Source organism: Puntigrus tetrazona, chromosome 14 (assembly GCF_018831695.1).
Source record: "Puntigrus tetrazona isolate hp1 chromosome 14, ASM1883169v1, whole genome shotgun sequence".
NCBI classification, from domain to species: Eukaryota; Metazoa; Chordata; class Actinopteri; order Cypriniformes; family Cyprinidae; genus Puntigrus; species Puntigrus tetrazona.
This window is the reverse complement of record NC_056712.1, coordinates 18,826,593-18,853,274: the sequence shown is the minus strand read 5'-3', so window position 1 is coordinate 18,853,274 and position 26,682 is coordinate 18,826,593. Positions and strand designations below refer to the sequence as shown.

Below are 26,682 nucleotides of genomic sequence, written 5' to 3'. Positions count from 1 at the left end.
GAAACACACACACACACTCACACATGCTGGTATTTGTGGTTTATGAGGACTCTCCATAGGCGTAATGATTTTTATACTGTAAAAACTGTATGTGCTACTGCCCTAAACCAACCCTACCCCTTACAGGAAACTTTATGCTTTTTTAGATGAAAAAAAAAAAATCAACATTTAGTATGTTTTTTTAAGCTTTTTGAATTATGGGGACATTGGCAGTGTCCTCATAAACCACCTTCAAATTGCAATACCTCTATCATACAAATGACACTGAACACATGAACCACAAAAACCAGCACACATGCACACACACACACAGAGAGAGTGAGAGGGTCTGGTAAAGGTTTACGCGGCTGGACGGGTGGGATTCTCATCATCATCATCACCATCAGCTCTGCTTGAGAGCAGAATTCCAGCACGAGCCCACCAACATGGATGTTACACCTCCAGACAAGACACAAGTCTCCCGGTTAGTCTGTGTTTTGCATTCTCCTGATGTAAAAACAGGCAAACTAGGGGCTCATACACTCATTGACACCCAGAATGATGCACAATCATTACCGTCAAGTTTAAAGGACTACACACCCACCTAAGGCTGTGCGATATTTATAATCTGCGTTAATATCGTAATTGTTATTTTAACAAAAAAAGAGGAGACATTATCAAATATGCCACTCCCGAACAAAAACGACTCCAAAAGCATATACTGAATAATGAAGCCCGTTTAAAATACATCTAATGCACAGGTTATGAAAGAAAAATTTGCCTTGAATGGGTTTGTTTTTATATTTGCATAGTAATACCGCACAAGTAATCTGTTTTCCGTAAATATATACACCTGAGAATGATTGCAAATGTGATATTTTATACAACAAACAAAGAGTTAATATTGAGTTACTTTCTAGACAAAATATTGTGTGTGTTCTTCTTTATTGCTTAAACAGTGGCAGTGTGTCCTTCCTGAATGAATCTGTTTTTTAACAAATCATTTGAATCAATGATTTGATGATCCGTTCATAAAGACAGTCACTTGATTCCTTTCTAAATGAAAGGAACGGTTTGAATGAACGATTCATTAAGACGGTGTCTTCGGTCTGTGTTATACTTATTTATCTATAACTGGCCTAAACCAACCGAGGTATGCCCACAAAAACACATAAAAAAAGCATAATCTTTAGCAAAATAATCACAAAATTTAGATTTTGTTGTCAATATTGCACTCCGTTACATACATAAAGAGTGTATGAGTTATAGACACACGTAAAGAAATGGCTAAAGCTAACAGCACCTGAAACAGCTAAGTCATAAATGCCATTCGTTTTAGTGCAACACGTGCCAAACATACACCAAAGTCATAAAACACATACACGGTTTGTTGAGACTCAGTCCCCTTCGATTTGATTTGCTTGCAAGTGACTTCAAAAGCCATTTAAAATGGGAGTGAATTAAATAAACCGGATGCTTATGAAATCTGAAAGCTACAAAATGTGTTTGGCCCACAAGGGGCTTTCTAATCTACTCTAGAGCGGCACGTAAAAACGGAGGAGGAGGAAAAAAACCTCCCGAGTATTTACAATTCAGATAATTTAGAAGCAAACCTTGAGGCAGCCAATTCAGAAAAGCAGCACACACAGTACAGTACCACACAACACAGTTTAAATGAAATATTACATGTTTTAACCTTCAAGTAGACGCATTCACAAAGGACGTGCTGGAGACGCACAGGAAGTTAGATGTGGAGGTGTCATTGCTGCCGTTAAGTGATACCGGACAAAGAATAAAATTTCATTTTTTTTGCAGTGATCAATGTCTTATCTGTATAGATATGCAGGATCATTGTGGTGAAAGTTTTCTCCTGTCTGCCTTTCTCCGTCTCAAGTTACACTGGTGGAAGTAGTGCTGGTTTCAGGCGGCATGCCACAGATCGTGGCAATTTTTGATATCGCAAGCTGGTGAAAAGTGCTACATTTCATCTGATTGGCTGAGCGCACCTTGATTTTTTTTTAAAAGGAACAATGACCAATGCTGTATTTAGTCAGCTTCCATTTGTGACAGGAACAGACCAAAATTGAAGTTGTCACTCAATGAAAATCGTCCTTTTTGCAAACTGGGCTTGATGGTTCTTGTGCGTCTTGTATGCAGTAGGTTTGGATATGTGCAAACGGACATGAGCTACAAAAGTAAAAAAAATAAAATTGAATTAATAACAGAATGCTAATTCATTTGTTCGTTAAACAAGGTATCTATCGCCTGCATATTTATACGACTGTCAAATTGTGAGTTTTGTACAGAAAAGAGCTGTTTTAGATGGCCGCTTCTGGTTATGTGGGCAGTTCTTGGCCAGAATTCATATTTTATGCTACACAGGACACGGCTGCATGGTATGAAGTCAGTATGAAACAGGATAGTCAAAAGAAAATAATTACTCGATTTTATGTATCAGGATTCGACAGGGTCATGAAACGTAGGTGTTAGTAAGAGTTTCACGACGTCAGGAGTTATTTTGGAGGCAGAGAAAAGCACTGAATTTTAATAAATAACGAATTATTATTTGGAACAGAACGCACAAATAAAAATGGACTTGAAGGCAGTATACAGCAGTCAACGTTTGAAGTGGATAAAAAAAGACAAGGTATTGTTTCATGCAGAAAATTCAGCTTTGCATCACCGGAAAAAATTATATTTCAAAATATCGACCAAAAATGATCATCAAATAGAAAACACTGATGTGATGATGTTTAACATTTTTGATCAAACAACTGCAGCCTTGGTGCGACTTTCCAAAAACCAATTTTTCTATGGATCCCAAACTTTTAAAAAGATATTTTTCAATATCAGCACCAGTTTTTCAAAGAAGCACGAGACGCTAATCAGAGTGGCGCACATTCTTTCACGCAGATGACAGATACACGACTCCTCTCAGGTAAACTCAATCTCCTGGCTCAAAATTGAAGGATCTTTTGAATCTGAGGCGCCGACTCAGCCACCCGCTGAAAACCGAGAGGGCCTTTCAAACTTTCCTCCATCTCAATAAAACAGGCCTCGCTGAGTCAGCCTTCTCCAGCGGGCAGATTGAATTAACGCCGGAGAGCGTCTCCCAGATGTGAGGAGGGTCTCCAGCACCTGAGCTTCCCCCAGCGCAGCGCTCTGCGTGTAATGGAGAGAGAAATGAGTGCAGAGAAAAGCTCTCCTTTCCAAATGAGACTCATCGTTATGCCTGAGGCTGTGTAACGCTCCGAGGAATTTCACTTTTCATTTAAATGCAAATTTTGGGCTTAATGACGATCTGGGGCATCTACTCTTTAAAGCCCTCACATCTGCCGATTCTCTGGAACGTATTTTAGTGCCATTCATTTGTTGTTGGTTTGCTCAGATTAGGCCGATGTGTTCTATAATTTCATTTTCCACCTTAACTTTAGCTTTGTAAATTACTAATTGGACATTTATTTAAAAAACCAGGGTCTCTTAACTAGTTTACTAGCATGACTATTTCTAGAATATTAGCCATTTATTAGTAAAGCACATATTAATGCCTTATTCTACATCCATAATCCTACCCTAATAACAGGCAGAAAATCAGGGATTTATTGCGGAAAAAGTAGTTAATAATAAGTGTTCCCTAGTTTCGCAATTTTCGGTTGAAAAACATAGACGTACCTGCTCGGGATTGTTATGTAATATCTTTTTGAAGTCGCTCAATAGTGTTGAGTGCTGTAACAGGAAATAAATGATAGGAGAGACGTTTTCCACAATAGCAGGTACAACTTACTGTAAACTGCACTCAAAAAAAAAACACTCAGCGTGCTGTTGCTCTTAACAAGAGACATATTAAACCACTCCATGCAGCAATTACTGAGAAGTGACCGCCAGTTCTCTGAATGGTAGGAAAAGAGAATCAGACATGAGACCACTTTAATATCCCAGTCATGTCATGTTGATGCTAGTGAGATCAAATTGAGAGCGAACGCGCCTTGTTCCATATCCGACATCTTAATCTGGGAAACCCACCTGAGTTGACGTCAATCGCCATCACCATTCGTTTGAATGAACGACTAACACACGCTCCATTCATTTAAATGCAATTGCTATCATCTATATAGCACACAGTATTGTCAAAAGCGTTCGCCTTGCTGCTAAAAGCTAACCGACTTTTTGCGAGACAAATAGTTTTACACTGCATCGGGATCCTAATCACCCTGTCTGGGATTATTCTGCAATAACATCCAGTAGGATGTACATTATCCCCGTGTATATATAATATTTTATGTAAAAGAGCAATAAACGTTCCGCGAGAGCTTCCATAAGCTATGACTGGAAGTATTAGATGACTCATCCGCAGAAAATTTGACCTAGATGAATTGGAACACTTTATTTGGATTTTAGAAATGTATGTAAATAACTTCAAGTGTGTTAAATCCTCTATCTGGGCCAAAGCTGCATTTAACTTCGACAAATTCAGGCTGATGGGAAATATGAATGTATGTTCTGATTCAACCACAAATTTGAAATATTAAGCTTTAAAATGGCGTCGAAATATACAATAAACCCACAGAATAAGAATAAAATATGTTCCGCTAAAACAAGGCCATTGTGTTCAGGGGAAATAAATACAGTGCCCTCTCAGCAACTATATATTAGGTATAAAAATGGCCTGTCAAAAGCAAACAGCTGAACTTTTCAGTGAACAAGGTAATTTCTCCAGCCTGTGACCCTCCAGATCGAGCGCACGTCTCTGCTTTAAAAGACTTTTATCAGACATTCAGCATGCGGTCTTGGTAAATTATCCAGTAGCACTCTGGTGATTTTTAAAGATCCTACTGCTTTCTAGAGAGGCCCTAAACAGCCCTGCCTTGTGCCAAAATCAAGCCATTTCTCTGAGAACAATATAGCCACCGTGACTAATTCAATAGTGGATGCCACGGTTTTACAGTCTTAACACCCCCTGGTATTTTACGACCAATTACCGGCCGTCTGGGTTGCTTGATGTGTCAGAGACTGAGAGCAGAGTCCAAGGACTCCCGTACCGTGTAGCGTTTCCTTCACGCAAACCACCGCCACCGACCACACACACTACTTTATCAAAAACACAACCTCAAGGCTACCTACCTAGAACATACATGGCCGGAGATATATCTCTAATATATGTAATATAATAATATATAAAGATATATTTGAATTGTTGACAGCATTTTTGCACACTATAGGCATGTTTGAAGTAGAATCGTGAAATTCATTCATAAAAACAGAATTAATCGTAGTTTATTATGCAAATTGTTAAATTGAAAGTACACATACGCAGTCCCACGTGACACTCGTGGTGAAACTTCACAAGAACAATGTTCAGAAATTGTGATAGAAATAAATTGCTATTGTACACTAGCATGTACTTCTAAAAAAAAAAAAATAAATAAATAATAATAATAATAATACTTGAGTTATAAACATAAAAGATGTACTTTTTGAAGAAATATGTTGCATCAAAGTTTTTGCTTTACTAAATTTGCTTTGAATCACAAATTTCCCAAAATGTTTAAAATATGAATAAAAATTTAATCAAATAAAATTGTTTAAAATATGTTTTAAAGCTTGCAGTTAAAGTTGCAGTTAATCCGACTTAATTCACTGTTAATTTCACTAATTATGAAAATTTAATTAAAATAGAATCAAGAAATAGAATTAAGACAAAAAAATTGTTTGTACATATATATATATATATATATATATATATATATATATATATAGAAAATTTATGTTAAATCTTTAATAAATTGATGTTAATATGTATTTGTTTTTTTTAAATACTAATTTTCTCATTGTTTGGAAAGTTATTTAGGAAAAAACAAAACAAAACTTTAAAGTGCCTTGTGGGCTGCCTAAGCAAACCTGTTTTTTTAGGCGTCACAGCTCAGCCACTTCACTTACTGACCGAATCTTAATCAGCATTTTTGTAGGATAAACAGACTGTTATGATTCCTAACAAATGCTTCTTAGCTGGAAGCTGAATGAGCTTTGAAACACAGCCCCTGACTGCAGGGAATCTGAACTGTATGAACATGACAAGATCCAGAGCAAAGAAAAACTCCATGAGAGACTCTAGGTGACGAATTATTCATCACAGCGGCGAGTCTTTCTGAAAGCATGTCTTCTCAGTGGGCTTTAACTCAAGATGGACTGTCATCCTGTCCTCAAAAGCCCAGTGAACGGCATTTCAGAAACAGAAACGTGTTACTTTGCATCTTGCTGTTGCTTTACGGTTCAGTTGGTCAACACAAGGGATCCCTTGCTGTGATAAATTCACTTTCTTGAGCATGAACTCAAGGCGAGCTGTTCATCTGCACATACCTACGTATGCTCTGACCTGAAGTGAATGCTTTCACAGATTATACTCCTCAAACAGAGCCCAAAGTAAAAGCCTCAGTAATAAAAAAATACAAATAAAAAATATAAGCACAGACAAATGGGATTGTTCCAATGCCTCAATTGCTGCCTCGGGCAGAGAGAGAAAATGAAATGCTGATTTGAAATGAGCGTGCTGATTGCCTTGCATCTTAAATGGATAAAATGGATAAGGTGTACCAAAAAAGTAATGCTCTCTCAAATGTCCTCCGGCCAGATTATAACCTTGCAAAATGTGAGAATGAATTAGCGTCACATTCCTCCGTGAGTCTCTGCAGTCAACAAATTTCCTCTGAGAACACACTCATTTTACTATTCTGTTAACCAACCGAGACTGTCCATGAGGGAGCTCATCTGTTGTTTGATCCACTTATCATTTGCAGTAAAGTGTGAAATAAAGATCCAGGTAATGTAATTCGTGGAATTGGCTGAAATTAATTTGAGCACTGCTCTGTTTAGGGTTGCCAGATTTCTACAACCAAAAATGATACAGGTAATGGAAAAGTGGCACTACGGATATGTTGTTGTATTCATTGAAGGCGACGGACGGGTTACGGATTTTTGAAAAAGTGTGTAACACGGCTCTAAGTGAATGAAAACACCCTGCAAGGTTTTAAATCTGAAAGTGCGCGGTGTATAAAGTTAAAAGAAAGAGTCGACTCAGAATCGTTCAAACGGGTCCCGCCCACCTGGTGGTCCTTTCGTATTGGTCTGAATGAAAAGGCAAGTTCTTTCTTCACCACTAGGTGCCGCTTTTGGAGGGGAGATGAGATCAAAATGAAAATCGACCTATGACGGCAGATTGGCATCATTGCAAAGGAGGAGTTTGGAAAAAAGATTCGTTAAGTGAATCGTATGGGAGTCGTTGAGCACGTAAGGTAAAAATAAATGAATGTTAAATGACAATCAAAGTGTTTTTAACCTCACGTGCATGTCAGTACCTAAGCACAAAATACCTAAACATGTTACATTTGCGTACGTTTCTTTGAAAATCAATGCTACGGTCATTTAATTGACTCTGAAACGTGCTTTCCGTCTCGGAATGTCTATTTTCGCTTTGGTCTGCGTGACTCCGCCCACTGCTAGTTTACCCAATAGTATTTCTACACCCTGGTTTGCCAGGCGGTGTAAAACACAGCAGTCATGGAAGATTTCAAACAAACAGAGTCAAAGATCACAGACTCTACTTGATTTGAAATTTAAAATCCTTAAGAATTATTGAAATGAAACTCATCTCATAATTCATGGGGACACTTAACTTCTAGCGATTATCGTCGAATTGATTACAGAGACCGTCTCTCGTCATTATACATCCCTATCATTGTTTATATGATTCAGTGCTTTGATACAACCGGTGTTGTTAAAAGTGCTTTATAAATAAAAATGATTGACTGATTTCATCTCAAACTTGAACTTGACTGATACTGAAACTTGAAAATACTGTTACCGAGGCACACTTGTTGGTTTTGGTGGTAATGACCCCACAACAAAGGTTGAAATTTCAGATGAAATTTTCATATGGAATGTTAAAAATATACAGGGGTCTAATATTATCTCAATATAAGATGTTATTGCAAGACAGATTTAAAGGGTACGTGTTAAAAAAGGGGTAAATGTCTTTTAGCAAAGATTTGGCGTCGCAGCTGAAAAAGACAAAAAGCAAAGTAGCGCCTAACAAAGGACGATCTGCAAATTGGACTCGCAGTCATTCACACCGATCCTGCAAATTAGAACAGCTTCGAGGGCTGACTATTTATGTGTCTTCATCAAAAAGTTTAAGCAATCATTTATTCTTCTTCAACGATAACCGCAATTACTCTGAATGTCTTTCGTAATTTTCTGTCATTTCGTTTCAATTCATGGAGGGTTTAATAATAGCGGCCGTGTTTCTCAGCTCCGCTATGTACCGAGCTGAGATCTCAATTTACAGACACTGAAGGTGAGCTCCTGCCAGTTTCATACATCAGCGAACGTGAGGAACCACTGACGTCAGGACAGATATCGCTCTAGCTAGCCTGCCGGGACTGAAACCACCGATATATAATTTAAAAACAATCCCATTTAAATTCACTCAACAGTGCTGCTGCATATGTTTAGAATAGAGTTTGTGTAGTGGAGCTCGGAGGTTGCGTGAATATATATCCTTCTGAAGCCATAACGCTTAACTGTGCGTGACCAAAGAAGTCACTGTTAGCACAAAAAAACGGAAATCACGACAAAAGAGCTCATCAGCTCCCATGAAGCACTGCAAACGATGTCATTCTCCGGAGACTTCCTTCCACGACTTTCTTCAAAACAAAGTTAGTGATGTTGTGATTCATCTCCGAGCTGGTTGGTTTGGTTCACGGCTTGAAACACTTTACTGACGAACTTACTGAAATGTAGAAAATGAATGAGAAAAATGCTTTCAGAACAAAGACGGCCGGAGAAGTGGGCGACTACTGAAGGCGCTCCATTGTCTGCTGGAGTCTACCTGCAAGCCTCGATGCTTTCTGAGAGAGAATTGGCATCTTTAAAAGTACATTCTGAAAATGACTCGTCACAGAAAGCAGCGATTGTGTTGGGGCTCTTTGCTTACGTAAATGTGCTTAGCGCTAAGAAGAATTACTAAGCTAAAAAGTGAAAGTAAAACGATGCATTTAAAGGCATCCAAGACTCAAAGCAGTGTATGAAACGGTTTCTTTTTCATTTCACAATTATACATTTTTCCTCACATTATAAAAGAAATAAATAAATAGAATCCTGAGAAAAAAAAATGTCATAACTGTGAGATAAATAAATCCTAAATTCTCTTTATTTATTTTTTACCTTTTAATTTTTTATTCTGCGGTGAAAATAAACAAACAAAAAAACTGTGACGTGAACTTGGAATTGTACGATAAAATTCAGATTTGCAAGAAAGAAAATTAGCAATTATCTTATCATTTTTTTCTTATCTTTTTTATTGTTTTATTCTATGGTAGAAACAAAGAAACAAAATGAACTGTGAACTTTTTATAGATTATATATTATTAAGAGATTATATATATATATATATATATATATATATATATATATATATATATATATATATATATATATATATATTTATTTATTTTTATTATTTTTTTTTTTTTATTTTTATTTTTTTTTTTTTGTGGTATTAAACTACTTTTTCTCTCTTGATTTTTTATTCTGTGGTCGAAACAGGCTTCCATAGGCCTTGAAATATTATACAGAAAGATTTCGATATACTTTTATAGATCACAACGATGTAGTAGGGATGTGCGGAAAAGCATAAGCATCCTTCGGGCCACTTGGAGTATTTCATTCCATCTTCATTGTGAAACAAATCATCCACACATTAACAATTTCAGGAGGATCCGTTCATTAAATCAAATTTGTTTAAAAAAAGAATTTGCACGAAGCAAAAAGCCTGACAAAATAGGCCAGTCTGCAAACCCTATTTGTGCCGCACATCCAAATGGATTTAATGGATGAAGCCCAGAGGGGGGAAAAAAGCTCAGGGGAATCCATTTACACGTCGTGAAGTGGGCTGTAGCTCTAAGTGTTTATTTTCTGGAGTCAGCGGGTGAGGAAGACGCGGTGGCATCTCATATAGGGGTTATAAAGCTGGCGCACTTCTGCCAGGGTAAACGACGATGATTTCTCTCTTGCCTTTCTTCAGAGGTAAATACTTCACAGTTTGCTGTCTGGGTTTCATGCACTCCTAGTCTAAGTGTCAGATGTGGAGCTTTTAAATTGCAACAGACCTGGAATTCAGACTCTGTGCAAACTCGTGCGGAGAGCAGACGCGGCGAGAGGACTTGGATGGATTGCGGAGTGCTGTTTTTGTTAGGGTTAAAGCCAGCCTGATTCATCTGAGCTACGAGAGAGCTGCAGAGGCAACGCGATGTGCAACGGAGCTGCACGCCGCTGTAAAACAACACGGATCAGGTACGAGCAGCTGGAGGTGCCGGATTTATCAGCCAGGTGGCAAGACGCTCCCTAAATCTAACTACAACACCCTGTGGCATGGATTTACATATCACCCCGAAATAATGACTTTTCTTGGAATCAGCTGAGATAATGTTGGCGCGCTGCTCTGCATGCATTAAAATGCCGACGCACAATGCAAAATAAATTCAACTTTCGTGAGTTTGCACAAAGAGGTCACCTTCAAGAAAAAGGCTTTACGGAGCCCGGGCTGCAGTGGAAGTGCTTGTAATAAAAACAAGAAGCAGTAACTATCTGCCTGGTCTCATTGCATAAACATACTTTTTAGCGAGACATGAAATACATATCGCTGCAGTTTATTTAGTCCTTTTCACACAAATTTACAAAGTTTTGATTAATAATGCATAATTTTCGCACAAAAAACGACGCTTTCGAATGTTGCCGTCACACATATCCAGCTTTATATCTTATACGTTTTCATAGACTTTCATAGATTTTTTTCTGTAGCTCACGGAGTACAGTGACGTACTTAAAGGGTTTGAATCCTGAACTACGGTTCACCAAAACAGTTCAAATCTTTATAAAAGGAAGTTGAAATGACACGGTTGACATCTTTTTATGCATTTTTTAACACTATAAGGTAGGTTTAGGGTTGAATTTGGTGTAGGGCATACTGTATTAACTTTAAAGCATTAACCTTTTAATTCTGAACCGCTGCAATGCATATATCAACGTAATTAAAATGTGCAAGGGGTCACGTATTGAAGCTGTGTTTTAGCTCCACTCAGTGGACATTTCCCTTTGAAACTGTGGCAAAACGTTGCCAAAAAATGGTGCTGAACAGAGTGCATACTTTTATGAGTCCAGGTTGGTAATTATTAAGGTCTACTGGTATTATGCGGATCAAATATTATCCTTGCCGTGTCAGCATCCGACTCATTGGCTGCTGCCTCCACGAGTCATCTCGCATACTTCTGACCACGCAAATTAAAGCAAGATTTACATTTGCATTGGTTACGGCAAGACAAATCGATCTGATCTAAAGCATACGGAACGTTTTAACATTCCCGAACGCACTTATAAACTGTAGATTTCTTCAATTGAGTCCAGAGACGACGGACGGAGATAAATCAGCGTCAGGGTCGACCACGTTTACGCAAGCCAGGAGAGCATGCAGAAGCGCAAGTGCTTCGTTCCTGGGTTTGTTTTCCGTCCACCGGCAGGCGAGAGCTGACAGCAGCAAGCTCGCTTTTTTTTTCTTTTTTTTTTTAAGTAGCGTTGATGCACGGCAGAACGGCGAGCGCAGGCCGAGTGAGACTTTAGTTAAAGCTTATTTTTTGATAAACAATTTAAAAATCGTTTCGCAACTCCTAGAGTGTTTCACAAACAAACCTTAGGTACATTTCCTGAACTAATATGCGCGCTGGAAATCGATGTCGAATACTTAATTGTCTAGTTTCGCATCTCTGTTGCTATTGATTTCCATTAAGCACACGTTCAAAACAAACTCGAGTCTTTATCTTGGAAAATGGCCCAGATGCTACCAAATATGTCCCATCGCTTCGGTTCGCAGAGGGAATCCGAGTGGATGTTTTGGAGCAAGCGGAGCCAAAAATTCAAAACATATGACGACTTACTACACTCAGAACCAGAACAATTTGAAATCGTTAAAGCGGTGGTGTAATTGTGTCTATAAAACAACTCTGTTTAGTACGTGCTCCGGTGCCGATGTCTCTGAGCCACTGTAAAAATGTACTTTCTCAGAAATAACTAACCAGAGCCTTTTAGGCTCCCTCCTAATAATGGTGCTTTTCGTGGCTCCAGCGCTGCAGGAGAGGGGCCGCTGTGATCTTCTCTGATATGCACCGTAATGCTGCTGGACATCACAAGGCTAATAAAGAGAACTCCAGGTGTTTCTGTGGGTTCATGCGTCCCGAGAGTCCCTCTCTAATGCTGTGGCCATCAGTCCTCTGATATCTCACACTAGGCGCCAGGTTTTTTTTTTCGAAGCTGCACTACTGTAGATGACGGTCTGTGAAACTGTAATCTTGTTCGGGAACATCAATAAAGCGAAGGACAAACAGGCTGTTAAGCTGAAGGAAAATCAATATTACATGAATATTTACATGTATGAATACATGTTTTAAATGTGTAAGACGTAAAAAGGATAACCTAGCAATAATCTGAGTTTTGCAGCATAAAATGTGACGTGACGCGTGATAATGCTGTTAGTAGAAACTTGTTTTAAAACTACATTTTAAAACATTACTGTTTTTCTGAGTGTCTTTAGAAAAGCGCTGAGAAATCCAAGATTTGTAGTTAAATCACTAGCCTAGTCTAATTTATTCATTGAAAATAGAATAATTAGTAATAAAGTAATAAATCATTTTATTTCCATCTAAATTCAAAATGCTAAATAAACTATAATAATAGAGGTATATAATAGGTATAATAATAAGTTATACCAAGGAATACAAAAATATAATAGTTTATACTAATAAAACTATTTTTTATGGATTAAGGGGTTAATCTGAATAAACAAATTTAGCTGACTAACGTTCAACTATTAATGTGTTTATTTACATGTAGCTAAAATGCATTTAAAATACTTACCTCGAAAAAATTGCTAGCATTTTTTTTCTATGCATTGACTGTCACAGCATTTTCTTTCATACCATGGAAGTCAATAGCTGACATGCATCAAAATACCTTCTTTTGTGTTCATCAGGAGGAAAGAAATCAACTTGAGAGCGAGTCAATAATGGCAGAATGTATTTTCGGTTTCGGGGGAGATTATCCCTTTAAAAATTATTTTGTTGGGATAAATTAATGCTTTTCGTTTGATTCAGTGAATACTTTTTATTTAAATAAAACCATTTTTTGTACCCTTTTGTAACAAATCAATCAGAATAATATTGTGTATGTGTGTGTGTGTGTGTGTGTGTGTGTGTGTATATATATACACACACACACACACACACACACACACACACACACAATATATAGACAAACCGACAGTGGAGAGAGATGAAACGCAGTCCTGTGTTTACAAATCGTGCCAGCACCTCATTAAAACCTCTTAAGTCTTCCTAATACTGCAGTAATTTAAACACTGAGACCATTAACACTGCTCTAACACACTGTGATTGACAGCAGTGAACTGGATCGTCGAGTTTTTTCTCTAGTCTACATCAACCAATGATCTTTCCCCTACAAGCGGTTCGAGGCGAGTCACAGAGACAGAAATCAGCCCAGTCACTTCGCTGACCCAAAGTCATTAATCCCAAACTTTATTTATTCCAGAATCTGAGATTGTTTGCCATGCTCCTATCGAAAACGGAAAACTTTATTTAATGGATTTACACCTAGCGCCCCAGAAAGCGAAGATAAAATTGATTCGGAAGCTTCGGGAAATGTAAAGCGAGCCGCGCGTTCGCATTAGCCGAGCTTCACCTTTGTTTTAAGGCTCCACGTGGGGCTCTAATGCAATGTAAAAGAGAGCTTATCGATCTTCTGGCCTGAGCTCCCTACTAAGCCATCTATCAAAGCACATTCGTCCCAGGCTCGGGACGCCAGCATTGAACGCTGCTCTCAATATTGCATAAACACGAATTAACCTAGGAGGTCTCTGGAAAAGTGATGAACTCCTAACGGTCCGACCATCAGCACAGATGAAAAGTTTTAGGACACACTAGGAGAAGCAAGAGAGAGTTTTAACTCAACATACGACAGACTAGCTTCCTGTATCCTTCATGATACTCCCATCCAGGGTGTTTGCATCTTTTTTTTTTAAAAAATAGGCTACTCTTTTGGATATAACTTTTATAAGGGTTATAAAATGTGTTTACCTGCAGCGTGGAGGCGCAGTAAATGCCACAAGACATTTGCAAGTTTTGTTTCCTTTCGCCCCATCCAGACCCTTTTCGTTTGCCATCTCATGAAAAGTGGGATTCATTTGGCGAAGCTTTACCCGAGCCTTTTGCATTTCGGATTCATCAACGATTTTCGCATTTTTATTATCCACGGAAGCCCGTTTCCACCACTGAATGCAAAAATTAAACGTGCGAATGGTAACGTGCAATTCTGAGGGGGGGTTTTTTTACGTCGAAAGATTATATCTCACGATTCTGAGCACGCAACTACGGGTTTACGTCTCGCACTTCAATAAACGGCGTTGTTATTAATAACGAGAACAAAGAACTGTGAGATTTTTGGGGTTGGAAAGTGGCGAAAACTGGCTTTCGTACAAAAAAAAAGAAAACACGATTTCTCTGTTCCCTGAGAGCTCCTGATTCGGTTTCGAGTTTTAGCTCGACGCTAACAGAAAGAGAAACAACGCTGTTGGGTTTCCTCATTTGAACGCTATCTGAACGACCGTGAGTTTACGGAGGTCAAAGTCTTCATTCTTACGAACCTCTCGTAAGCCATTCGAGTCGTATTAATATTGACTCTGTTTTTGGAAGTCTCGTTTCATCACGGAACGGCCGACTTTGTAAACATATAGCCCGGGAGTGTGTTCTTAGATTATTATTACTATTATTCTTAGCAACAGCCAAAGTCTGTGTTTGTTTTATGGGGAACGGCGCTGAAACTTTCGCCTGATTGTCATCTCATTGATTGGAACATCTAACCGAAATTACCCTCTTCACAGAGCTGATTATTCTACAGGTGCTTTACGAACAAAAACACGCTCTGTGGCTTGCTCACAAATTAAGTCACATTCATAGCAGGTTACGGTTCGTTCAGAAGGGCGCCACGCTTTCTACGCTTTCTCTGTGAGGTCCACGATCACTCGTACATCAAAAACACAGACGACTCCAACGTGCTCGCTGCTCTCTTCCTCGCTCCTCTCTCTTTCCGCGTCACTGGAGAACTTCATAATTACAAATCATGGAGAAGGATTACCTCCTGGTGATGGAGAAAGAGCGTTTTTCAAATGTGACAATCACAAAATTACCTTGCCATTAAATTTACCGAACTGTCAGCATCCTGATTATTTAAACGTTGATTGTAAGCCACTAAATCTACATTAAAATGCCGAACGGAGAGGTAAAAATGAAGACGCCGTTAAAAGGCTATGCAACCTTCATCTTAAAACGATATAAGAGCAGAATGACGGTATGAGGCTCTAATCAAGCGCCTGGTGCATCATTACAGCCTCTTAATATTTAAATATCATAATGCATCAATATTTAATGGAAGCTTTTAATTAATCCACATTACAAGCATCCGAGAATCACACTATCTGGGTCGATCAAGGTGCTTCTTGCACCTTTGGGCAAGGTACACAGCTCCACTCCGCCAAATTGCATAATGTCAAATATGAACTTATGTCTGCTACATGACATTTGCATTTATGAATAATAAATGACTATTCAAAGGCTGTGTTATTTCCAAGCCACTTGTTGAAGGAACACAACGCGTGTTTTGATTAAAACCCGTTCAAGTCGCTTCTGATTAGTAGTTTGGTTAAACTATGCCTCGCATAATGAAACTGAAGAAAGTGATACGGTTCCTCGACTGATTCATATTTCTTATACACTTCACGCACAAAAGACCAAAAGGCTGCCTAACAAATTAATATATAACTCCCATATAAGGACACTTTTCTCTTTTAAGAAGCGCGTGATTCATAGCAGTCCAAACATTTCGGTGCATTCATCTCCACCGCAGAAATCCCACAGACTAATGAATAGTTTTCAGGATTTCAGGGCAATTATAAAGCGCGTTAACGACGAATGAATCGCTCACCATTTCTGTGAGGAGCGCGCAGGTCATAACCATGGCACGGCTCTGAATCCTCCCGCGGAAATTCACATCCTCGCATGGAAGAGCGAAGCGCTCGAGGAAGAAACGGGCAACTTCTAGGCTTCGCCGGTGTTCGCGGAACGCCCGCTGTCGGCGGCGGGCGCAGTTTGCGGGAGTTTAGCGCGTGGAGGCGGCGGCGGCGCAAACTAGTTCCGCGGCTCAGCGGTCAGTCCGGGAGAGCCGAGCGCGAGCGCCCTTCAGTTTGCACAGTGAAACGCAAACTGGAGTCTCAAGTCCCTCCTCTTTCACACCACTTCCACCTCCAGCGTGTCTGTTGCCCTTTTCGAGAAACGCGTGTCCAGTGTCGTTGTCACGCGTACCTATAACACGCAAGAAGCGCGCGCGCGTGCGTGCGTGCGTGAGTGCGTGCGTTTCAGCCAGGCGCGCGGTGCGCACGCAACCGGGGCAGCGTTTTAACAATCGCGCAACGCGTACGATTAAAATAAACGATTACTGACGAGCTTTTGCGTGAAACTAATCCCAAGCTGCTCCAGAGGACTAAAACGAGTAAAAAAAAAAACATCTGCTATAGACAGCTTGCGATTTTTACTCATTTAAATAGGAATATTAAACTAAATATAAACATATTTACATTTAGGTAGAAAACAAACGGAAAATATATTTTCCAATTTAAGTTCTCCCATACAATAGAGGCATTAACGCAGTAAAAAAGTAAAGTTTTAATGGAGAAATGAGACGTTAAAAGTTGAAGAAATGAGAAAATATCAATTAGGCTTTTCTTAAATGCCGCATCGTGATAAAACATAAAATAAAAATTTGAGTTAAAGTGCGCTTCACTGCTTTGACATTATCTCAGGGCGAATTTTACATAAAATATTAATGCCTATTATATTAAGAATGCGATGGCAGTGTTTTATTCCAGAACAAGCACTCATTATTCACTTAGGAGTTGTATTAAGGAAGATAAAGACATGCAAAAGGGAACCGAAAACAACACACGTGAACAGAAACTGGAACTAGAGACATCAATAACATGAAATGTCAGTCATTTATTTATTTTTTGTTATTGTTGCGGTAAAACATGGATTTGCTCTGCTCCCTTGATCCTCTGCATCTAGCCTTTTTTAATCTGCATGTCTCACAACCTCTGTCAGCATCTCTGAGCTATATATAGCTTCCAAAAAATGCATACGTTTACATACGGCGTATCAACCTTGAAAGGCCAGGTCCAACAACTCTTATACCTATTACATATTAGACAAAAACAAGTTAAAATCTAGCAGAGAAAATATGAATGTAATAACAAATGATGAACTGATGAACAGACCAGCGTATGCTGATGTGCTGTTGCCTTCGCTGTGGGTGTTCAACTGGCGTAATTGAAACCGAAACAGCACAGGGATTCTTATTTACTGAAGACATCTTAAAGCAAGAAACGGGCCCCTCTTCACGAGAACAAAAATATAGAAAGCAGCTCCACGCGAAAGTCGAAAACAGAACCACCAAGGTCCCTCGGAGACTTGTCAACAAGACCTTGTCGATGTGGTAAGGATTCAAGAGGGCATGGCAACCGGAGGTCTCCAGAAATCATTTCCTGAAGGAATGAATGATATTTTCGAAAAGACTTCGTTAAGAGCGTATTTTTTTCCCGTGCGCTCAGCCTCACACATTTTTCTTCTTGTGTTCTCTCTTTGTAACCAGATGCACACACACACACACACACACACACACACACATACAAGTCATTTACACTATCTGACACAGCTGCGTTTAAAATCGAACTGGAAGTTAAGTGCTGGGCGTCCGGTCAGAGGAGAACTGGCCCCAACTGAGTCTGGTTTCTCCCAAGGTTTTTTCTTCTCCATTCTGTATGGATGGGGTTTTGGTTCTTCTGGCTTGCTCGGTTGGGGACACTTAGCTTCTATCGACTACCGTCGAATTGATTACAGAGACCTTTTTTTGCATTTAATAACAAATTGTTCAATCTAGTCATTATACATCCCTATCATTGTATTCTTCTACTTTATACTGTTCAGAGCTTTGGTGCAACCCGTGTTGTTAAAAGCTCTATATAAATAAAAATGATTGATTGATTGAATGATTGGTTGATTGATTGACTAATTGGTTGATTGTTTGATTGATTGATTGATTGATTGATTGATTGATTGATTGATTGACTGATTGGTTGATTGTTTGACTGATTGATTGACTGACTAATTGGTTGATTGTTTGACTGATTGATTGATTGACTGATTGGTTGATTGATTGACTAACTGGTTGATTGTTTGACTGATTGATTGATTGATTGATTGATTGACTGATTGGTTGATTGATTGTTTGACAGATTGTAACCAGTAGCCGTCAGCCGGACAGAACCATTATTATGCTATTCTGTCGTGCCCTATATAAATTGAATTTTTACAAAATCAACAAAAACAGAGAGACTGGCGAGCTGAGAGCGAACGAGCTCTTTCGAATGCCTATATATTATGAATGGCACTGTGAGTAAACCTTCACCTCAGGCCTGTAACATATCCTCGCACACAAAGCATACCGTGTCTGTCTGCTCTGTCATGTGCAGAGCCGGATTACATGGGCACCTCTTTATTGCTCCTCCAAAAGAGCGGGAGAGATACTGAAAAAGATTCCTCTTCAAAAGAGTCGCTTTTCCGTTCGGCATCCTGGTACAATGCCACTCGCGTTACTAAAGAAATGCGCAAATGCTGGTATTTCTCTTCATTACGGAAAATAGGTCGACTGCTTCCCTCTAGGTATGTGTAAAGGGTGAATGAACAGGCAGCACATTCAAATGTTAGTCATACATCTTTCATGGCTGTGCGCGCACCTGTTTGTGCCCACATGAAGTATGCATTTAAAGTTGGCTTTTTTTATACCGACAGACAAAACAAACATGATAAGAGTTTTGTTTTATTAACAAGTTAAACTGAAGCCTGTTTAAAGTCTGAGGCGTCTACGCAATGGCATTTTTTCATTGATCAGATGCTGACTCCAGAGTCAAAACCGGCCCCGGATAACACGAACAGAAGCAATGTATTGATCTTTAGCACTTCTGTGTCTCAATGCGTTGGTTTAATGTCATTTCTTTCCAAAATATGCCAGACCATAATTCATACCACAGTGTTAGTGCACACTCCATCCTTAACAAAAAAGGGCCCAAGGGCCACAAAAGAGCACCATAAAATGGCACATAATTTTTTTAATTACGTAATTTACATAAAAAAAAACAATTTAATTAATGATAAATAATTTTTAAATTTTATTCATTTTAATTTAATTGTAAAATGTAGGATGTCTATCCTTTATAGCTTTTTTTTAGCATCTAATTAAACATGGCATGCGTAATAGTCCGCTTAAAAAGTAATTTCTGTCATCATTTACTCGTCCTCAACACGAGGTATTTTAAAGAAGCATTCAAAGAAAAAATACCTTTTTCCGAGCTCCGACATCCGACTTAATAAAATGAAACGCAAGCATCGTGTACAAATACTTTTTAGCAATCTTAGTCATATTGTGTAATATCAGCCAATATTAGATATTTAATTCTGCGTGCTTAGCGCAGTATTTAGCAACTCTCAAAATGAAAATGTATCATAATTCCTCATTTACTTTTTTTGCACCTTATGTTCCCAACCTGCATGACTTTCTTTCTTTCGCGAAACGCAAGATGTTTTGAAGAATGTTGATTGAATTTGTTGAACTTGGCGATAATTTTATAGAGAAAAAAACGTTTCTCAAGTTTTCTTTTTGCCCAGCTACGACGTCCAACTTCCAAGATAAATAAAACGTGAATACAGGTTGAAGGATCTGCATTCAGCTGGCTTCGGCCAATATTATATTTAACTTTGCATACGGTGCCATATTTTCTTCTAGCAAATCTCAAAACGAGACTACAGCTATAATTCTGTCCTCGTTTGTCACGACTTTATTTCTTCTGCGAAACCCGAGATATTTTAAACAATGTTGGTAATTAGCTTCCGCTGTATAAAGATAAAATTGACATTTATCAGTTATCTTTCTCCCATTTAACTGTGAGAAAGAGCTTCAAGAGTCCCTAGAGAAGCAACGTGTTAAAGAATAACAGCAAATGTTCATCAGTCACTATTGTTAAGCGATCCCTTAAAATGAAGTTCAGATCAGTGACCCGAGCTTCTGGTCTTCCAGTTAAAGTCATCTCCACACGACCTTCTTAATGGATAATGAATAACGACTGACGTGTTTAGAAAGGGCTCCATCTTCAGCTGCTTCCAGACACTGCTTAGCACTTGACCCACGTGTTTTATTGACTGCGAGTTAAAGATGTGGATATTGATGGCAGGCTGCCGGGTCATGCCCTTCCTCGCGGTGGCCGGTTTCACCGGTCTGGTCCGGCGCGATGCCTTTGATGGACGCAATCAAGGAACCTGTGATTTGCTTGAGATGAGAGAAGTTAGAGACTCCCCAGAGAGAAGGAAAGAAAGGTCGAGGAGCATAAAGGAAGAGATGAGGCTGAGAAACACATCTCCGGCTCTTCTGCCCTTCCACGCTATTACCCACACCTGGCTAAGATTTCAGAGAAAGCTTCTGCCGATGCTTAAGGCAGCAAATATTCCTCCTGAACCGCGAGGGTTTGCTGTACCCAGAGGAATCAAGTCTGATTCAGAAGTTATGCTGTGCAATATTATTGGATTTAAGTTCTCCTCGCACCAGGGACAAACAGGGATAGATCTGAAGCTCAGTAGCTTGAACTCGTTTGGACGGCTAAAATTGACTGGCTCTTAGCTCACGACGCACACAGAGCACAAAGTGGAGAGCAAACGGGATAACGTGCATTTTTACCAGACTTTTATGTGAGCAAGTAGTACTTTTTTAATGACAGCTAACGTCTCACCCGGACAAATGCATTTAGACTAGGAAATACTGGCTTTTAGCTCATCTCCGCTGCCGCCGTTGCATTTTCATGGAGCATTTTGTTTGTTTTTCGCAAAAATCATGTTTTTAATTAATCTCAGTCAAACTGTAGTTGGGTTATTTTGGCTATAGGTTAAAGAGAACTTAAAAACAGCTAACTACACAAAAAAAAAGAAAAAAATATTAGTTTTATTAGTGGTTCTGATCGTCTCATTCAAAATAAAAGTTTTTGTTTAAATAATATATGTATGTATAAATGCACACACACAATACAATATACATTTTGAACATTTTTACACATATTTACATGCATGTATTTATATTTGTACAATAAACATTACATATAAATACATTTAATATCTATACATAACATACTTTTTTTACGTGTGTGTATACATAATAGATATGCATGCTACACACATATATTGTATAAACAAAGATTTTCATTTTTAATTAGCATTATTAACTTTTAGTTAATCGTTTGAAAGCACCACCGTCACATCTGAAGAAAAACCTTACGAAACGTGAACATTAGGCACCTTATAATAAAAACCTGCCAAGAATATATTTTACATTGCTCCAAAAAAACAATCACTACATATCCATATAATTTTGATCTTTAGTAGACTATCCACAATTTACATTTTCAAATTTATTTTGGCGTATGAAGTTTTAATCTAAACGTATTGTCAATATATTTCAATGACCGCCACAATTCACAGCATATATAAACCGGGTATTTTGCCGTTGTGAGGACAGGCTCTCTAATCAGCGACTTTAATATTAAGGCAAAGTTTCTTCTTTCGCGTCAGTAAATGATATGCAAGAGCTCCGGATTCCCACAGTGCGTCTCAGAAAGGATAAACGATGAAAAACAAACTCACGACCTAAACTCACAAGCTAGATGTGGACTCAGATGCTGGATGTTTGTATGTTTGTTGTGCCGGACGGTCTAGTCGGCTTTGATCATCTTTTTTTTTTTTTTTTTTCTCCTGAAGTTCGCAGCTGTGTCTCCGTCCAGATCTCTGGTCTTTCAAAGTTAGCTGATCAACATCAAACAAATGACAAAAAAAAAAAAAAAAAACGGCTTCTCTATCTAACGCCCGGCCTCAGCTTCTCAGCTTCCACCCACACATCTTTGTCCGTCTGATCTAAATTGATGTCGTTGCACATGCGGTGTGCGTTTGATACGAGTCTGATGCCAAATAGACCTTTTAGTAAATAGATGGGGGAATATGAATGCGGCTTTTGATGAACTAAGATTACTGTACTAGTCATTCACTCGAAATACAGAGGGGAGTCTGACAGACCTCTGTAATGAGTTATATATATTATTTCGCCGTTGTCAGGCTAGAGTAGAGGTCTAATTAAAGTTTCAAATGCAAAAAGATTTATGCAAATGCAGCAGGAAGGGCGCAAGCGAAACAGACTGAGCGTCCTTTCTTGCAGTGCCATAGTAACGGAGAGATTACATGATGAGATTTGTAAACTGGGAATTGAGGTTGTATCGTGACGTTTAATCCCTTTGTAATCACGCGTGGCTAAATGTTATTGCTCCAAACACTTCACGCGGCGTGCGGGATCGAGAGGTAATTTATTTCGCATAATTCAAACATCTTTTGCCAGCCAAAATGTGGCAAACAAAACACTCTCACTGTATATACTCCATGCATGGTCAGCGATGCGATGCACTACAGATACATATAAAGCAGTTACAGGAATCGCTACAAATAAATTGTTTATACTAATGCGAATATGTTAGAAATGATATTTCTGTAACCGTTTCAATTTTGCATCCAATGCACACATTTTATTTACTTTTATGCCAATGCATTGACGCGAACGTGCATTCTCTGTACATAAAAACACCATTGGAGAAGTTCGGAAAATCCTGACAAAAGAGTTTTTGACTTATAATAATAAGAATCATTATCATAACTTAGTTACATTAATAACGAGGCAGCAAATCAGCGTATTAGATTTGTTTCTGAAGGATCATGCAACACTGACGATTGGAGTAACGAAGCTGAATAAATCACAAAAATGTAATAGGAAATATATATTTAGAACTGCAATAATATTTCACGATATTATGGTTTCGACTGTTTTTTGATCGAGTGAATGCAGACTCGGTGTGCAGTATTCCCTCTTAAACAAATTACAAGACTTCTGCATTACATGAGAAATTAATAATCACATGCAACTAAATATAATATACAACTGATTGCACAGAGTATGTGTAACCTGTGAGATAACCCCGGTGTATTTCATTCATATTATAAAATTAGCTCATTTTAATTTGTTCTCCATCAGTCTCACACCTATCTGGGAGAAGCACCTCAGATGTTAAAGATATCTCTATAGAAGATTTATATTCTATAGGGGGTTATTAAATCACGTGACACTCTCTCTAGAGCTGATTTTCACAACGCCAATCAATCACTGACAGAAAGTAGCTCAATCTCATTTTTTACTTCCTCTTGACGCCAGCCGATTAAGGAGGAGGGTACTCCTTTAAATGATAAAGCTCTGCATTCATTCAGCGCAACTGACAAAAATCCCAGCACGTTTAATATGAGAGGAGAGTGACACACTTGATTGCTCATTCACTTACGAAGCCTGTGACAAACAGAGACCGTCACAGTCTGTCTGCAATAAAGCTGCAATACTTCAGGCATTATTTCAAGTTTCTCTCGTAACTCGCCGGTGCGCGCTTGCGATGCTGCTTGCATTTGCAGCGCGCGGGTCCGTGCATCCGATAAGAAATAACGATTCCACTTTAAGTTAGATGTCGCGTCCGCTCAGACTTCGAAGTAACTAGAACACAGTGCACAAGCTACAGAAACGCACTCGAACGCTTTCCCGGTCGTTTCGCTGGCACGGTCTGTTGGTGGGCAGCAATGCACGGGGATAATTAACTCAATGATCTAACTGCGCAAGAATGACTAAGATCTGTAAAAATACCTTCTCTTTATGAGGCCTGTTAGCTGCACGCCGAGTTTACATAATTGTTTGAGAAATTATAGTCACCCCACATGCACTTTCAAAGGCCGCAGGTATGTTTTCTTTTGTTTGCTCCATCAGCGCCTCTCAAGAAAACGGTAGGCCTACTGATCGTTTTCTGCTGGGACATTATCGGGACAATTCTTTCCTGTTACCCTAAAGCACAAGCATAATTTAAAATACAGGTAAAACAGCTGTATCTATACGGAAAAGTACTTTATTTCAATAGAACATTGCAACCTGTTTTTACACGCTTTTCGTAGACAGTAGTTTTGCTTTCATGTCCATAAAAGCCCAGTTCCGCCATTGAATAAAACATAATGATTTGGATTTTTTCTTTTTGTTTTTAAGAACTGCGAAATATAACTTCTCGGCTGAGACCTATGAAGGCCGAATCTGAAAACTGCGGCCTTTCTGAGAAGAAAGCCAGAACTGTGGGTTTAACGTGTCACAATTATCTTTTAATTTTTTATTCAGCAGAGGAAAGACGCTTCCAGATATGTCAAACATTACGTGGTGACACAGACCCAGCTGCGGGACTGTTTAGGAGAAAAAAACCAAATGGATTCACACGCAAAAAAAAAAAAGCTGGATATTAAAACTGCCAGTTTGCTTTGATGACCATGTAAAAAGCAATCTACAGCAGAATGATGATACGTTTTTCATCTCATGAATTATAATGGTATCAATAATGCTGATTAAGCTGATGCCAGTAATTCATACAAAACACATGGTTGCAAACACATATTTAATGTTGCGATTATATCTCAATACCTCTTTATGTTGGTTTGTGTTTTTTGGTGGCTTTAACCAAATTAGAGGTGATTATGTGCAGAACTACAATCGCGGTCAAAATCTATATGCAGAGCACGGTCTTATACCTTTAAAAAAAAAGGCTATATTATATTATTTATTACTTACTGGCTTTTTTCTTTTTCTGTTTTTTACCAAATGCCCATGACCCACTGTTTGAGAAGCGCCGTCATAAAACAAACACACTTCACCCAATTCAATTTAAGTTGACTGAACAATTCAATGTGCGTGCCTCGTTCTCTTCGGAAGAAACTACAGGAAACCTTCCACTTTTCTTTGAGAGCGGACCTCTCATCATCCTTCGCGAGATGAGTCGGGTCAGGGTCAGCGCAGACGCTCATAAAGCTCGCTGGTTTTAAATTGGTTTTTCACTTCCACCCGAAAACAGATAACATTCGCGAAACAACGCGGAAGCCGTACGGCGTGACAGAACGCAACCTTGACAGGGAATAAAGTTGCACGAATATTTATCTATAAAATTATTCAACAGACAATGTGCTTTGTTCTGCTGAGTTAATTGGGTGTCATTTATCAAGCGTGGACGAACAACTGCGCTGATATAACAAGTGCAGGGTTGTGCCAGGAGACGCACAAAGAGATGTGACAAATTCACATGGACAACAAAAGCCTGGAGAGAGTCCACAGAGTCCTGTCAGGAACGGGAGAAACTTTCACGCCGATGAGTTTCGATGAAACTGTTGGCTGAGGCTGAACACTTAAAGGTACCGTAATTTGACAATACGGCATTTCGTTCATAACCCCCCACACAGGACATGGTCTAAAAATGTTTATCGCTGTGCACTTTTTATGCAACGCTTCGCTGCAATGTCTACTAAGCGGCACTAAAACACATGTTCAATATGTGAACCCTGGCACGTTTTCTTACGCTAAAAAATGTATGTATCGCGGCGGTTCAGAATTGAAATATCCGTGAACTGTCGCTAAAAGTTAATGCTCTATCACGTTGGAAATACACCCTACACCAAATCCAACCTTAAACCTACCAGATAGTGTTAACAAATGTGAAACTGATACGAAAAAGCATTTGTTATTTCAACTTTTTTTTTATGGTTTATGGTTAAAAAAAAAGAAATGAAAAAAGGAAGTGGTATTATGTGGATATACTATGTGGATATCTCCTAAAATGTACCGATAACCATAAACAAAAATAAAATAAACTGCAATAAGTAAACACCTGAAATCTACATATTGCTTGGGGGTGAATAAATCAGAACACGCGGTGACTTTTCAATATGTGCTGTCAAAAGAAAAGCGTTTGCAAGCAGGGGCTAAAGCTAACCAGACAAGACCTGGCGCCCCTGGGCTCTGTGAAAAGTGAACATTTGCATTAGTTTATTACAAGAGCTCTTAATGCTATAAAAACATCCTCAATCTAAAAGACAACAAGCGCCACGGGTTGAGATCTCGAGCTAATTACACTGTTTTTTGGCACCGGCTCAGGTCACGCAGTGTTTGCGTCTTTATTATACGCCTTTGTCAAATTCATTAAACCAAATGAACCACCAGGCTCTTCAATAACAATGACTGATCAAATACACGAGGCCTTGGCAGGTTTTCAGATGAATTTGCATTTACATCAAAGAAATTACAGAAAACTAGAGGAGACTGAATGCGTGCAGTTTAAATGATCTTCCCTTTTATTTGTCACATTAAACTGAAGAACACCTGCGTCAAACACACCTGAAGCCACATCAGGACTCGACAGAAAAGAGAGTTTTCTCTTTTTTAAAAAAATAACATTTAACGCCTCTCCTTTTTTTTTAGATTAGCGACGTGAAGTTTCCACGTCTTCGCCAGCATCTCTCGAACTGAGCAAACATTGGGATGACTTTAAAGTAGCTA

The 26,682-nt window shown here is 38.8% G+C and overlaps 1 protein-coding gene across 5 annotated transcripts in view; it reads right to left on the bottom strand.

Annotated features, from left to right (window-relative positions):
* Positions 1-16,461, bottom strand: part of htr4 (5-hydroxytryptamine receptor 4) — an 85,510-nt gene extending 69,049 nt beyond the window's left edge. For 3 of the 5 annotated variants that reach the window (XM_043257662.1, XM_043257660.1, XM_043257664.1), the window contains exons 1-2: positions 16,078-16,170; positions 14,175-15,234 (exon numbers count right to left, since the gene is read on the bottom strand). In XM_043257662.1, coding sequence (XP_043113597.1) covers positions 14,175-14,265 — 91 coding nt within the window. In that variant the 5' untranslated portion in view covers positions 14,266-15,234; positions 16,078-16,170. Of the gene's footprint in view, positions 1-14,174; positions 15,235-16,077 lie in introns of all 5 variants that reach the window. The other 2 variants (XM_043257665.1, XM_043257661.1) reach the window with 2 other exon arrangements.
* Positions 16,462-26,682: the final 10,221 nt, after the last annotated feature.